The following is a 14,103-nucleotide window of genomic DNA, read 5'->3' as shown; positions in this document are numbered from 1 at the left end:
CAAACCTGCACCACAGTGGCACAAAATTGCTACCAAAATTCATGAGGCAGCTCCTTCATCCTGAAAATAAAGCATTTCAGGCTGAAAGACCTCATTTATTGGACTCCCTGCTGGGCCCACTAAGGACCAGAGTGGCAGAGAAGCTAATAATGCTGCTGCCTGGCATCAAGCCACCCCTCAGAGCAGGAAGAGAGAGCTGAATCCCAAATTAAATGAATCTGCTTGAAAACAGAGAAGGATTCTCCCTCCTAGGGCAAATATTTCCATTTCAGCCAAACATTTCTGCATACTGGTCTCACTCAGCCCCACACCATGTGCCAGCTGTTCCTGACCAGTGTGGGCTAGGGGAGGTTGTCACTGCTGCCCTTTTACACCAGAGACAACCTGTCCCCAGCTCTCACATACCATGGCAAGAACGCTCTGGCCTGTCTGCCACGGCTCCGTATGGCTCTGCATATACTTGGGCTTCACAGTAGCCTGTGAAGGGGGCTGGGGGCTTGAAATGAGGCTAACTTTTCCCATCAAAGCGAAGATCAATTTAAAGATAATGAACCTCTCAAGCCTCTCCGGTCACACCTATCTGTTGCTATCATGGTAGAATAATTAAATCTAAAGTCTAACAAAAGCAGAGAGCTGGCTCAGGGGACTGGAAATAATGAGATATTGAGTATTTCGTGTCTAGGTGATGGGGTCAGTTCACGCAGCCAAGTTTGCTAGTAAAAGAAAATCATTACTATCTAATGGCTGCTTGATGGGTAGGTGAGCTCATCTAAACCTGCTCTGACTCCTCCTGTGAGTTGTCTTTCCAGAAGTGCTGCCAGGCTCATTCCTGTGGCTTATGAGCACCTTGTGAAGACAGGACTGACTGGGCTGCGGAGTGTGATCAGGAGAGGGGCTCAGTGGCAGGTTTACACCATACAACTCACATTAGAGTTGGCCTGTAGTTAAAAGCAGTTTGTCACCCTCCAGGGCTGTCAGTTGGGTACTTTATGACACTCTGGCCCTGTCCCCATGCCTGCCCATTTGTTTCACCAAGTTAGCTGACCTCATTTTTCATTTTGGATCTTTCCCTTTTTGCAAGAAAGGGGCAATCAGGATTTTCTGAGAAGTCTCTTTTGAAAAACCTTCATCCCTAGTCGTGTTCAGATAGCTGCTACCTTGCACATAAATGCAGTTATCTACAAAGATGGCAAATCAGTGCACCCTAAAATCAAAGACAGTCAACACACTACTCCAGGATGAGGTAAATACCTGTTGTCATCTGGTGTAAACCTGCATGAGCCAGACACAGTTGGACTCCTCTGCTGTCCTTCCTCTTCTTCTATCTCAATTCTTTCAAAAGGCAAAAAGAGAGACAAATATCACACTGTTTCCTATTCCCCACTGCTAGCTAATTCAGGCAGTTTATTCTCGTTTTCCCTTAAGCTATGTTTTCCCTCTGTTTCCCCTAGAGGCAGATTTTTCCTGCTCCTCATGCTCCCTGTACTCTGCTACTGGTGAGCATCTCAACCGGCTGAATGAAGTGAGATCTTCAGCCCAAATCAGTGGCATTTTGCTACCACAGTCGCTTTACAAATAGCATCAGCTGAATGCTTAAATTCCAGAGAGCGCCCTAGGCATCATTTCCCTATCATACCGACTGCTTTGGAAGTTAAATGCCTGAAGCCTGAAGAGTATTCACCCTGCTGGTTGGAACCAGCCTTCCCTGGAAGAAGAAAGGCAGTGAATGAGTCTCTCCTTGTTTCAGGTTGCCCATAACCCAAAGCATCATCATCAGTCGTGTATTCTCGGTGTTTACAACACTGTGGGCTCTCAAAAGCCAGCGTGATTCAACCCAGAGCATCCTTTTTAAGGGAAGTGTCTCTCCTCTGCTTTAAAACACCTGGGGATCTCCTATCCCAGCACTTAAGAGCAGCCCTGGTACAGTACACAGACGCACAACCTCAGCAGTACTTCCAGAGGGTCAGTGACCTACCTCTTGGCGAACAAGGGTGGAAATTCTTGTGTTGGGCTGCTGTAAAGGAAGCGTAAAGGCAACAGTTAGAAGTTTGGAGGTAGAGACACACCTTGGGCAGGGGCAGCTCCCACCGAGTCTCTGACCCATAATTGACCCATATGGTGCAAAGCGTTAAGGGGTCATGTAACACCATTTGGGCAGAGCTGACAGCGACTGGGTGTGTTAAACATGTACAAATTACAGAGCAGAAGAAATAAAAATAGGAAGAGCAGCTAGTTATAACATGTGAAGTAAAGAACCTTCCCCAAAGGCTCTTTTTAATTTTATACGTTTCTGACAGCTGTTTTTCTTCCTGCATACAAACCTGCCTCCCTCCATACCGCATGATATTCAGTGCACCAGAGGAACTAGCAGCCAGTGCAAACACCCTCAACATCCTTACAAATCCTCTCCAAGCATTTCTCTCATTCTGGGCACAGTTGAGTGCTGCTGGTGCATCCCCTCCCTGCTTCCTCCTGCACCAGCAACCTCCTGGTGCCTCATTGTGTCACCCTGAGTTATGTCAAGAGGAAAAGGATTTATAGTGAAAGCGAGCTGCAAAAAAAGTCACTATCATGGCTGCTGGGAGATCACAGACCTTGGAAATCTGCCTTTTTTTCCCCTCCCAGGAAAGAGATGGACAACAGAGCCTTGAACACCAGTAGCTCCCACACATCCTTCACATTCCTGTTACACATCCACACATTCCTGTTACACATCCACACATTCCTGTTAGGTTCTTTTTCCCCACAGAACTATTCTGAGGCTGCAACTAAGATCAGGATCTTGTAAGTCTAGCTATTGTTCAAACACAACGTAAAGGCAAACTGTCACAAAAAGCTGATCCATATTAGATGCAGTTTATATTTGTTCTGATTTTCCCCTTACATGCAACAAAACTGGAGAGAGCAGTATTAAGAACTGAGTCTGAAAATTGAAGTCTTGATTGCGGGCCCCAGGGAATTAGGGACTTTCATGGTTTTTCTCTTCCTAAATTTCATCCCTCTCAGTAAGGAAGACTTCCCAAGACTCCTGGAGGATTTCCCCAATTCTGCAGAAACCTGCAGATACCCTTGGCACTTCTAAAGAGATGGCAGCTACATCTTCTCCACTCATTGGAAAGGTGCCCATTGCCTTCAGAGAGTCTTGAGTCAGGCCACCATCCCTGTGAGACCACCTTCAACAGCCTCTTCCCTGTCTCCTGCCCCACACTTCCACGCTGAAGACTCACCCGTTGCTTTTCTTGGCCGCCGAGAGGACGTAAGCACGTTCTCTGCTGGCAGTGCATCTCAGGACACTGTTGGCTGCCTCTGTCCTAGAAGGGAGGGAAGGGCTCACATTCTGCTCATGCCGTTAGTGGCTGCTGGGTGTAGCCTTGAAGAGGCAATAGGTGAACAACCCAGTGGAGGCTTGTGCTAACCCTGACAGAGCTCCCATGCTCTGGGGAGCAGAAATCCAGCCAGAGCTGAGAGGAGTAACAATGTCTTATCTTTTTCTTTAGTATCATTCATGCTGGGCCACAGCACTTTCACATGGATATAAAGCATCAGGCAAAAAAACCCCAACAACTTCCTCTTCCAGGAGGGCAGAGGGAGTTCCCCTTTTCAAGACCTGGACTGTTGCAATATTGCATACCGCAGGACAAAAAAAGGGGATACAGGCTTTGTGGCTGGCATGCTACATGGACTGCACGTGTCTATACAGACATCAGTACCACCAGATGTACCAAGGGAGAAGTGCAGATCTCTGAAAGGACTTTTATTGGTTCATCCCCAGTGGGCAAATTACCAAGTTTTCATTTGTAAAAGTCTTGTATCTGAGGAAAAGTATCTTCAGAAACTCGACTGAAAGCAACAAGAACACTGGCTGCATCAGATGCAGATCTACCACACAGACAAGACGCATTCTACTCCGTCTGGATCTGGACTTAGATGCAAGTCCCCGAGTGGTCCAGACTCAAAGGCGCACACGTAGGCTGTGGGAGGTGGGCTCCTCCCTTTACTGCCAGGCTATTTGTGCGTCTCTATCTTTTCACATAGACGCTACGCAGCTGATGGATTCCACAAGCCATTTCCAGCTGCCAAATTAATTGGGGTATGCTGTCAGGTTGAATCATGTCAGGCTTTTAATTATATTTAGTTGGGAGCGCAGTCGCCTGTGGGCATAGATGCGCTCTGTGTGGAAATATCTGCTTATTATTATTTTATTGCAATCAGCCCTAATGGCTCAGCTGTAATCATCATCAAGCTGACCCTCCCAGTAATGAACAGTTAAACTGAAGTAAGTCCACTTGTCACTGCCCCTGCAAGAAAAAGGTGGTTACCTGGAGGCCATACCTCTTTTTACGTTCATCTGGAGTAAAAGGCACATCCTTCTCATCCAAGTCCACTGATTTTTGCTTGACATTATATGGAGCTCTGAAATAGAAAGGGAAGGGGAGAGCCACGGTAAGGGAACTGCCTCTGCAGTCTGTTGCAGAGGCAGCACAAGCAAAACCCAAGGGCATGTGGAAGCTGGTTCAGACCCTAGAAGTGTTGCAGACAAGTGTGGAAGACACTTGTATTTTTCCATGCACATTGGGGTACACATGTCCCCATAGGATTCTGTTTTCTTAGTATAGGGGTTACAGGGGGGTTGGACTAGGTTACCTTTAAAGGTCCCTTCCAACCCAAACTATTCTATGATTCTTAGAGGCTGGTTCATAATAAACGTTCAGCTGCATTTCAGATTAGCGCCACAGTCTTTGACATGAAAAGCTGCGTAGGAAACATCAGCAGTGCTGTTCTGCCACAAGCTCCCTCCTTTCTCCTGGTTTCAGGAAGGCCAGCCATGCTGCAAACCAAGTCCCCAGGCTGCATCCTCCAGTTTCTGCCTTAATTACTACCAACTGATAAAATTCACTCCATACAAAGGCCATTACCAGTTCAAGGAACACCTTATGGCCCACACAGGCCTGGAGGTAGCACTGGGAACTGCTTCAGTTTCTACTGAAAGCTCTGCGGTGCTCAGCTGATAAAGCCATGCCTGGCCATCCACGTGGAGGTGGCTTCATCACTGAGGCTCGGGTGCTGCTGAGCCTGTGCACGGACAGAAAGTGCTGCTCCCCTCTGCACACTCACAGTTTCTTGTAATCCTCAGTGGTCATCCTGTAGCCAGAGGAAGAACGGCACAGGCTGTGTCCCTTCACGGCAGTGCTGCAGATGGCACAAATCACGTCTGTTAACATGACCCTCCTGAGCTCTCACCCTTCACCACCCTGTTCCCCGGGTGAGCTCATGCTCCACGTGATGGGGGAAAATAGGGTGATCCCAAAGATCCACTCTCTGAATTTAGGGAATGCTATTTAATTGAAGGGCAGCATTTGCCTTCTTTTCACAGCCTTGGACTAGGATTTGAGGTCTACTTTGCTTCTCCAGGGCCACTGTGAGTTGTCAGAGCCAGATCGCCTTCTGTGGGATGGTGCTACTCCGTCCCAGGATCAGCCAGTGAGAAGGAAGACGACACCTTGTGTCATCATCCTTCTCCCCAGATGAATCAAAACAGGGGGAAAAAATGGGGTTTCAAAGGTTTCACTTGAGGTGCAACAAAGCATCTGCTTAGATCAGAGCCATGCTTAGATCTCACTTACTAGAATGAAATGTAAGTGCCTCTCACAAGACAAGTTTCAAAAAAAAAAAACAAACAAAAAAAACCCAAGAACCAAAAAACCACACATTAAAAACATCAAAATGGAGTGTTACAGCTTTGCAAGGATTCCTTGTGATTTGTCCCCCACGCAAAACTATTTGCCAAATTAAACCCAAACCTGTGAGTACTTTCACAGCCAACTGCCCTCCCATGCTCTGGTGAGGAAAATACGGAGTTTGATACCTTGTCTTTTTCCCACGTCTGCTGAATGGAGCTGTTAAATGAACAGCCACGTCTTCCAGCATTTAGTAGGGATTTAGTGGAGCTCAGTGGAAGCCCACAAGCACTGGCCAAAGTAAAAGGATGACTAGAAATATATACAATATTTAAAAGCTCATTTTCATGAAGAAGAGGAAGACACACACATACCTTTTTTGTGCTTCATTAGAAGATGAGGAATCTGGCACAGAAGAGGTCTTATCGATGGTTCTTGTGAACACCCCTCTGGGGAGAAAAGAGACACGTTATATTTTTTGCAGGACAGAGTCTGGAACTAAAATTAAGAGGCCTGCAGCCATTCTTTGGCCTAACAGTGTCTGTGTCCCCTGTTGGGAGGAAGGTGCTGGCTCAGGACACTGAGAATTAGAAGGTCCTTCCTTGGGAGAGTCATCCCAAGAAAAGTCCCATCTTCCTACTTCCTGGCCTTAGACAACACGGTAAAATCAGCTCACACACAGGCTTGAGTACGGTATCACAGGGCTTGCCAACCTGTTTGGGATTACGGTGGCATCAGAGTCTCCGTGGGAAACAGCCCACGCATCAGAGGAAGCTGAAGCACACAAGCCCCATCACTGGTGCTGTGCTGATCACAAGGATGGTGGAACATTTTCATACCACGATAATCCTTCCGTGTGTGATCACTGTATCATACAGAGGAGATCTGATTTTCTGTTAACCATCAAACTACCTGTTAAACAAAACACTCCGGACTATCTCTTCACCAAGGTACTCCCCGAGCATTGTAATGTTCCTAACTAACAGTTACCCAAGAGACAGTAGTATTTTTCATGCTTGCTGCTCCTGATGTAGTTCTCCTTCCCCTACAGCCCAAATATATGCCACTCTATACCAACCTGATGAGGTAACCGGATTGAGGCTTGGAGGCAGGAGACCTGTGCAAAGAACAGACGTTAGTGAATTAAGAAACATGGTGAAAAACAACAGCAGCACCTCCACTATTAAAGGGAAACATCCACGTGGCTGTCAAGCCTAAATGGGCCTTGAGTGATACCTCAGCTGCTGCACCAAAATTAACCTTGGAAGGATTCTTTAAAAATGAATAATCATCAGAACAAGCTCTATAAAAGATTTTTATAAGAAAAGTGAATTTTAGAGTTAGCCAATTAAAATTAGCCATGCTGACAGTGTTTTCTGGCTCAAAATTAAGTCCACAGATTGATGGTATAGAGTGGGGAAATTAGATATAGTAGAGATCCTGGTTGTTTTATCACAGGAAAACATCATCTTTACACTGACTCCTTTGAGGGTCCATTCTCAGGAAGGGAGTGCGGCATAGCACCCCTGGAGGGAAAGGAAAGGGATATCATCAGGTATCTGGCCCCTTGCACCAGGGCAGGATGAAGCATCCCTGGAACCTGCTTCAAGCTGTCTTGGAGACGTCTTCCTGAGAGCAAGGTGGGGACCAGGATGGGCCTCAAGGACCCGGTTCCCATCAAATGAGCTCAGACAGGCTCCCTTCACCCCTGCCCAAATACCACTCCTTCTCTTCCTGTCTGTCCAGGTGCCCTTAGGATCACAAGATAATTCAGTAAGGAAGCTCAGCAGGTCTCTGGTCTAACCTCCTGCTCCAAGCAGGGTCAGCCATCAGGTCAGAGCTTAGCAGGGAGGCAGGTTTATGCTGCCCATCGCTACGTGCTTGAGGTGCCTGCCAAGCTCAAATTTATCCGGTTGCCTTCACAGACACAGAAATGCAAACTCACCACAGGCTTAGCCTAGCTCTGGAGCTCTCTGGATGGGATGAGCTGGAGGACAATGACTGCTGAGCACAGCCCCAAGCTCTTGTTTCTGCAGTGTCCTCAGAGCAGGCACCAGCAGGGTGTAGCCCATCTCACCCCCATTGCCTAGCTGTTCCCTGAGCGCTGAGCTTTGAATGAGAGCTGCAGGGAAGCCGAGAAGTTGTCCAGCTTGGCGTATGAATGCCTGTCCTCACTTTGAAGTGTAAACAGATCCTGAGTGTCCTGGACTCCCTGTCACTCACCTTCTGTCAACTTCAGGCCCTCACACATTTGTGTGAAGAGGCCCCTTCAGATGCCACATTTCCAATGTCACAAATGTCCCTGTTTTTACTTATCCTGTGCCTGATAAAGCACTATGTTGCAGAGGGAGGCAGAAAGAAGTAGGGCATGGCAGGGAAACCATCCTCTCTAATTGCAACAAGAAGTGACAAGAGCTGGCACAGAAAAAGGGAGAGGAAGCAGGAAACTGCTCATGGGAGAGGACAATGCTCTCCCAGCAATGGCACTGCAGCTAGCAAAGCGCTCTCACATATGACTAAGCCCTTTCCAACAGCTTCGTATTTTAGGACATTAGTCCTACAAGCTCCTGGGTTCCTGAAGAGCCCTCATGCTCTGACCCTGAAGCAAATTCAGCTCGCACACGGGGCTTTGCTTGCTCTGAGGAGCCCCCAGGCTTAGTTATTGCACCAGCACAGGAGCTGACGTGCACCAGTAATCTTGTGGGATCAGGGGCTTGAAGGCACCCATTTATCCATCTGGACTTTGCAGGAGATAAGACACGCTCTCAACAAGGTCACAGTTTGTAAGACATTATACTGAACAATGCAGGCTCTCCTCAAGGACTGTATTGTTCAACAGAATCGCAGCAGTGAGTGGGTATGAGGAGGTGAAGAAAGAGCAGACATTTGTGAAGAACCAGTGAAAGCATGCACCGACCCCATGAGATAACACAGAAGGGAAGCAACAGGATGGGTCCCCAAAATTACCTGTCACTCTGGGGAGCACTAGGCGTTGAGGCTGGGGATTCCCCACCGGCCCGTCCGGACCTGAGTAAAGAGAAAACACAATGACATAATTAACTTCTGATCTTGCTGAGCTGCCTTGCTGAACATGGCAGTTTTTGGAGAGAGTTGCTAAGAGAAGACCAGTTTGGGCTTGGTTTTGTTTCTAATTAAAGAGAAGCTGGTGCAGATTGTGGTGTTCCCTGGTACAGAGGTGGCTCTGTGACACAGCCCTGCGAGCTGCAGGGGGAGATGCAGACCTGGCTGTTTTATCACTTAAACTCCCTCTCATCAAGGTCTGCCCCTTCATTTGTCACTCCGGAGATGGTGAAACACAATCTGGCTTAAAAAAAACTTTGGAGTTCTCCTGAGACTTCAAATCTGCCTGTGCTGCTGGATTCCCAGCTCCCAGGAAAGGCCATTTCTCAGAGCTTCTCCCCAGCCTGCATTTATCAAAATTAAACAGGAGCACCGCTTCCCTTTGGCAGTGTCATTTCCTGGCATCATGGGGACCCCAAAACATCCTAGTACCACACAGTGCTTCTTCTGCAGGCCGGAGAACAGAGTACTCATGGGAGGTTGATAAGGGAAAGGGAAGGGAGAAGAGGAGCGTTCCTCGGTGGCCACACTTACAGCGGGCTGCTCTTGTTCTCATCCTCAGAGTCCGAGTTATGGTGGTGGATCCAGCTCTTATCTCCTTTCAGGGTGGTGCGAACCTTCATCTGCTTAATGATCCTCCTGCGGTCTTCATCAGTGGATGGAATGACACGTCCTAGGAGAGGCAGAGGGAAAGGAAGGAGAGAGGAGAAGGGTTGCTGAGAAAGGGCAAGAATTCAGTGTCAGCAGGTGAGCCGGGGTAAATCGCAGACAGCAGGGAGCACAGGTCTCCTTTCAGTCAGAGATTCAAACACTGAGTGAGTCTTTTGCCACTTCTGATGGAAGATGGAAACAAGCTGTCATCCAAACTTCAGGATCAATTTACCTTGATGCATCACGTCCTCTACAGAGGTTCATGCAGCTTCTTCTCTCCTTTCAGAGGACTGTTCAACATTAATGAGTCATTTTCTCTCAGGAAGACCAAAGACATTCAGTGGGTGGTCTAATCACATATTTACAAAGCAGTGAGTTTCCTCTGGCATTTCCCATCACATCAGCTCTAGCATGAGGCTTTTTTGGTTTATGGGAGAGGATGATACGTCTGGGGCATGAAGCTGAGCCAAGAGTTGGGCGATAGAGGTAAGCCATAAAATGCAAACACCCAGCTGTCAGCTTTCTCTGGTGGCCTGTCAGAGTTGGAGGAGACACATCCTTTGGTTCCTCATTTCCACATTTCCATTACAAAGTTCAGTTTCAGAAACATATTCTCAAACCATGTCTCCCTAATGGTGTGGTTCTGGCCCGAATCTGGAAATGTCCTATCCTGTATGGTCTCTCTTTTGCTATCCAACAGCAACTCTGCCACCATCCTCATTCTGCTCCTTGTCTCTGTTCAGGCAATGAACCACAACTACATTCTCTGGTTGAGAAAATCAGCAATGGCAATTAAAACATAAAATTAAAATGTAGGAAATGGCAGAAGGTCATGGATTAGGAGTTGGCAAGTCCTCCCAGTGGGAAAAAGATTGCGTGAAAAAAGCACAGGTTAATGGGGAGGAGTATTAAAGCCAAAAATTTTGGGAGCAGGCAGGGAAGGAGATGGGAGGCTGGGGAAGGGGGAGCAGCCTCTCACAAGGGCAGGAAATGTGCAGGTGACTGATGTGAAGGGCTTCAGTCATCCTTGAGTGCCAAAGTCCTGCTGGACCAAACAGATTGCAGCTGGATATTATTTTTTTAAAAAAAAAGTCATTTTAACTGGGAAATTCCCCATCCAGCATTTTCTTCTGGGGGAAATAGCTGTTTTCCCATGGGGAAATCGTAAGATGAAGACCAGATAAGGAAATCTTTATGTATTTCTGACTATCTTCCATCTTTTGCCATTTTGGAAATGACTGGTAAAGGCTGAAAACATCAAGCCTGCTCTCCTCGTCACACTCGGACCAATACAGCTCAGGGGTTTAGAGACACCAACAAGTTATTGCAGCTTTGCAACTTCTTATCATCTAAGCCAAGGAAACTGCCTGCCTGCACACTTAGCCTGTGGCAAACATGAAATAATTCCATTTAGCTACCAGGAAAGGAGGGTCTCTATATCTTGTGCTCGTGATGGGCTAGAAGGCTGCCCAGAAATAGTTATCACTGAGCAGCTGACATGCAGTAAATTGATTAATCTCTGACACACGGTCATGTGCTTCAAGTATATGTTACATAGTAGGGGTAGGATTTTTTTTTATTATTATTATTATTATTATTATTATTAAATGACTGGTCACGTTGGATCATCTCTAAGGAAAACACAGCTATAGCAATGAAGAGAATGTCCTTCCTCATGTGGAATTAGCAGTAGCAGTTAAAAGGCACAGTTATGCAGGGCCACATCTACGTCAGGGTGCAGTTTAGGGACCAGCAGTAACACTCTTCATGGGCAGCACCTGGAAAGGGAAGGGCTGCTTTTCTTAGCACCAAAATTGAAAGTTAAATCTATGGCCTAGTGGAAATAAGGCATTTCCACTCTTCTCCACATTACTGTTTCAGGTTACCTACGGATTTGGAAGCATCACCGCATCTATACACATCTAAAGGTCCTGTGAGCATCTGTTGCTTAAAAATGAAATCTCAGAGTCTGCCACAGAATTCTACAGCTTGGGTGTGTTCCTGGGACAACTCAGAGCAACTTGTAGCCCCAGTATGACTTTTTCACACTCCTTTGATAGTAAGACATTATTAGGAGTTTATTAATAATAAAGGCAGTCTTCTCATTACTGTATGGATATTGCATACTGCACAAGGGTGGTCTCCAGCCCACAGGCTTTTGGTTTTTATCTCTAGAAGAGACAAAAAGAGGGTGTGGGTAGAGAGAGATACAGAGAAGCCATCCTGGTCAGCTGCTGCACTGGCTGCTAATTCCTGCTGTATTTTCAGTAGATATTTCAAAGACAGAGAATTTTAAGGAGGGTCTTGAAGAGAGAATAATACGGGAGTTTATTAGTCTTTTGCTCATCTCAAAACCTCAGTCAGGCTATAAGCTCTCCAGCTCTGTATACCTTCACAGATACTGAAATTATAGCCAAACGCACGTAATTTTGGAGCTGCAGGTTGGAGCAGGTCCCAGACAAGGAAGAGGTGTCCTCTACCCTTGGACACACTGCACTGAGGGAGTTGAGCAGAGACATTACAGCAGATACAACTGAGCAAAGAAGGCAAAGGAAAGCCATGACAGTGGACAGATCCCCAACAGCTTGGAACGGGGAAAGGAATTACCTTTACTGACACCCAGGGACATCATGGTTCTCAGAAGCGCCTTCCCCTTCAGTTACTGTTTGAAGACAACAAGCCCTTGGAAGAAATGAAAAGGGGGAAAACCAGATTAGTAGTTCTGATATAAAAAACTTTGAAGTTATGCGGAAGGGAGAGCATCACAACAGTGTCACAGCCATCAGCATCAAGGATAGAAAAAATCAAATGGGTGTGTTCTCCACACCAGTAAATCTTCGGATTGGCCATGACAGATGCGTCCTTCCGGGCCTGGGAGGAAAGCGGTGGAGGAGACCTTAGCAAAAATGCCCAGAGCCACTCAGGTGGGACAGACCTTCTGGAGTCTATAGAACTCAGAGCAGCTGAGGCTGCTTGGGTGAACCTTGGTATTTTTGTCAAGTGGAAGTATAACATAAGGGCTCTTCACAAATTTCAATTGGTAGAGATGTCTGTTATTCCCCTAAGATACAGCAGAGAGAACGTCTTACTGCCTGTCTCAGAAGCAAGAGTTAGTTCTTGTTTCTGATGGCAGCTGGGCCCCTCCTTCAAATGACCACAGTAAAGCAGCAAGGAGAAACTCCTGAATGTACAGCCTCAGAGATGCTCTAAGGTTAGGAATTTGCAGAGCACTGATTGTTTAGTGCTGTAGATGAATCAAAACCAACCACAAACTAAAAGTCCGGAAAAAAAATTGGTTGTTTCAGATTCTGCCAATTTTTTTTTTTAATTTGTAAACAAACAAACAAAAGAAAGCAAAACCCCTCAAAATGGACCCACTGTTTTGACATTCGTAGCACCCATGTTAATTCAGCACCTGATTACATTTTTATCAGAAACATTTCTTTTCCTTTTTCACTCTCTAAAGTTTTTCAGGTAAGCTGTGGGATGGGCCCTTGTTTCAGAGGAGAAAATCAAGGGCAACTTCCAGCTTTTACCACCCTCCATTCTTTCCTCGCCAAAACTATCTGCTGAACCTGGATTCTTAAGTGACTATACTATTCATTAATAAAAATGCCCAACCCTATTCGGGAGTTTGTGAATCCAAAATTAGGTTGTTATTATCTTGGTGGGCTTGTCCCTGCAATATTGCTGCGAAGCCACACGCCCATAAGGAATGCCGAGTGCTGATCTCATAGCATTGCTTCTTGGCAAAATCTCCTCCTTTGGCTTGTCTCAGCCGAAGATCTACCTACTGCGTATCCACTCCTCATCCAGTTTGCACTGAGATTGTGAACAACCTCTCTGCTACTACCCCAAGGCTCCCTCTCCCTTTCGCAGACACTCCCAAACATTAATTCGGCTTTCACTGTGAACAGACAGCCCACCCCTTTTCTTATCCTTCCCAGATCCCCCTTCCCACGCAAATCTAATTGACCCTAGTATTTAGAGAGAAATGAAAACTGTAGCATTGTCCTAGGTATCCATGAAGAGCCTCTAAATACTTGGGTAGCTTTATACTAAAGGTGGGAGACATGGCTGCAGCCTGCAGGAGCACAGCTGACAGAGCTGTAATCGGGCAACTTTGTGTTAAAAAGAAATCACAGCATCTTGGACCTGCACATAAAGAAGCCATGTGGCTTCATTACCTACAGACGAGGTAGGTATCTGAGCAAGGCGGATTCGGACCACAACTACCCTGCTAACTGCAATTCAGAGGTGCAGTTGGTGCTCTCTTCTACTTATTATATTCTTTCCTATTCCAGGACAAAATCAAGCTGAAGCAAGTGGAGGATGAGAAGCGGTGGAAAAGGACTATCCCAAGAGTTTGATACGGCCCTGATCCAGGGCAAATCAGGGGCAGAAGTAGGCATAGGCTACATGCTGTCATATAACGGAGGTATTTGGAAGCTGGAGAGCTGTTAGCTATCTAACAGCATAATTGAGAGGTGATTAGCCGCGCAGCACAGATCTTTTAAAGGAATAAGCGGAGGTTTAGGAGCATGTAGGAAAGATTCCTGGAAAGGGCTGGAGCTCACGGAGGTGCAGGACTGCACTCCGCTCCTGGTCACGCACTGCAGGTCTGCCTGGCACATACTGCAGGCATAGCGCGCCAGCCCTGCAAGAAACGATGTCTCCCATTTATTGCTTAAAC

The 14,103-nt window shown here is 46.6% G+C and overlaps 1 protein-coding gene across 12 annotated transcripts in view; it reads right to left on the bottom strand.

Moving 5' to 3' along the window:
* The window catches only part of ZNF185 (zinc finger protein 185 with LIM domain), a 57,288-nt gene that overhangs the window by 24,079 nt on the left and 19,106 nt on the right, over window positions 1-14,103 (bottom strand). For 11 of the 12 annotated variants that reach the window (XM_076347499.1, XM_076347498.1, XM_076347496.1 and 8 more), the window contains 10 exons: window positions 12,018-12,092; window positions 9,294-9,432; window positions 8,646-8,705; window positions 6,757-6,795; window positions 6,053-6,127; window positions 5,116-5,190; window positions 4,333-4,413; window positions 3,228-3,311; window positions 1,976-2,014; window positions 1,252-1,332 (listed from right to left, as the gene is read on the bottom strand). In XM_076347499.1, the coding sequence (XP_076203614.1) occupies window positions 1,252-1,332; window positions 1,976-2,014; window positions 3,228-3,311; window positions 4,333-4,413; window positions 5,116-5,190; window positions 6,053-6,127; window positions 6,757-6,795; window positions 8,646-8,705; window positions 9,294-9,432; window positions 12,018-12,042 (698 nt within the window). In that variant the 5' untranslated portion in view covers window positions 12,043-12,092. The remainder of the gene's footprint in view (window positions 1-1,251; window positions 1,333-1,975; window positions 2,015-3,227; window positions 3,312-4,332; window positions 4,414-5,115; window positions 5,191-6,052; window positions 6,128-6,756; window positions 6,796-8,645; window positions 8,706-9,293; window positions 9,433-12,017; window positions 12,093-14,103) is intronic. The other variant, XM_076347502.1, reaches the window with a different exon arrangement.

Source organism: Aptenodytes patagonicus, chromosome 9, assembly GCF_965638725.1.
Source record: "Aptenodytes patagonicus chromosome 9, bAptPat1.pri.cur, whole genome shotgun sequence".
In the NCBI taxonomy this organism is placed as follows: domain Eukaryota; kingdom Metazoa; phylum Chordata; class Aves; order Sphenisciformes; family Spheniscidae; genus Aptenodytes; species Aptenodytes patagonicus.
The sequence above is the reverse complement of the archived record's forward strand: the minus strand, read 5'-3'. Positions and strand labels throughout refer to the sequence as shown.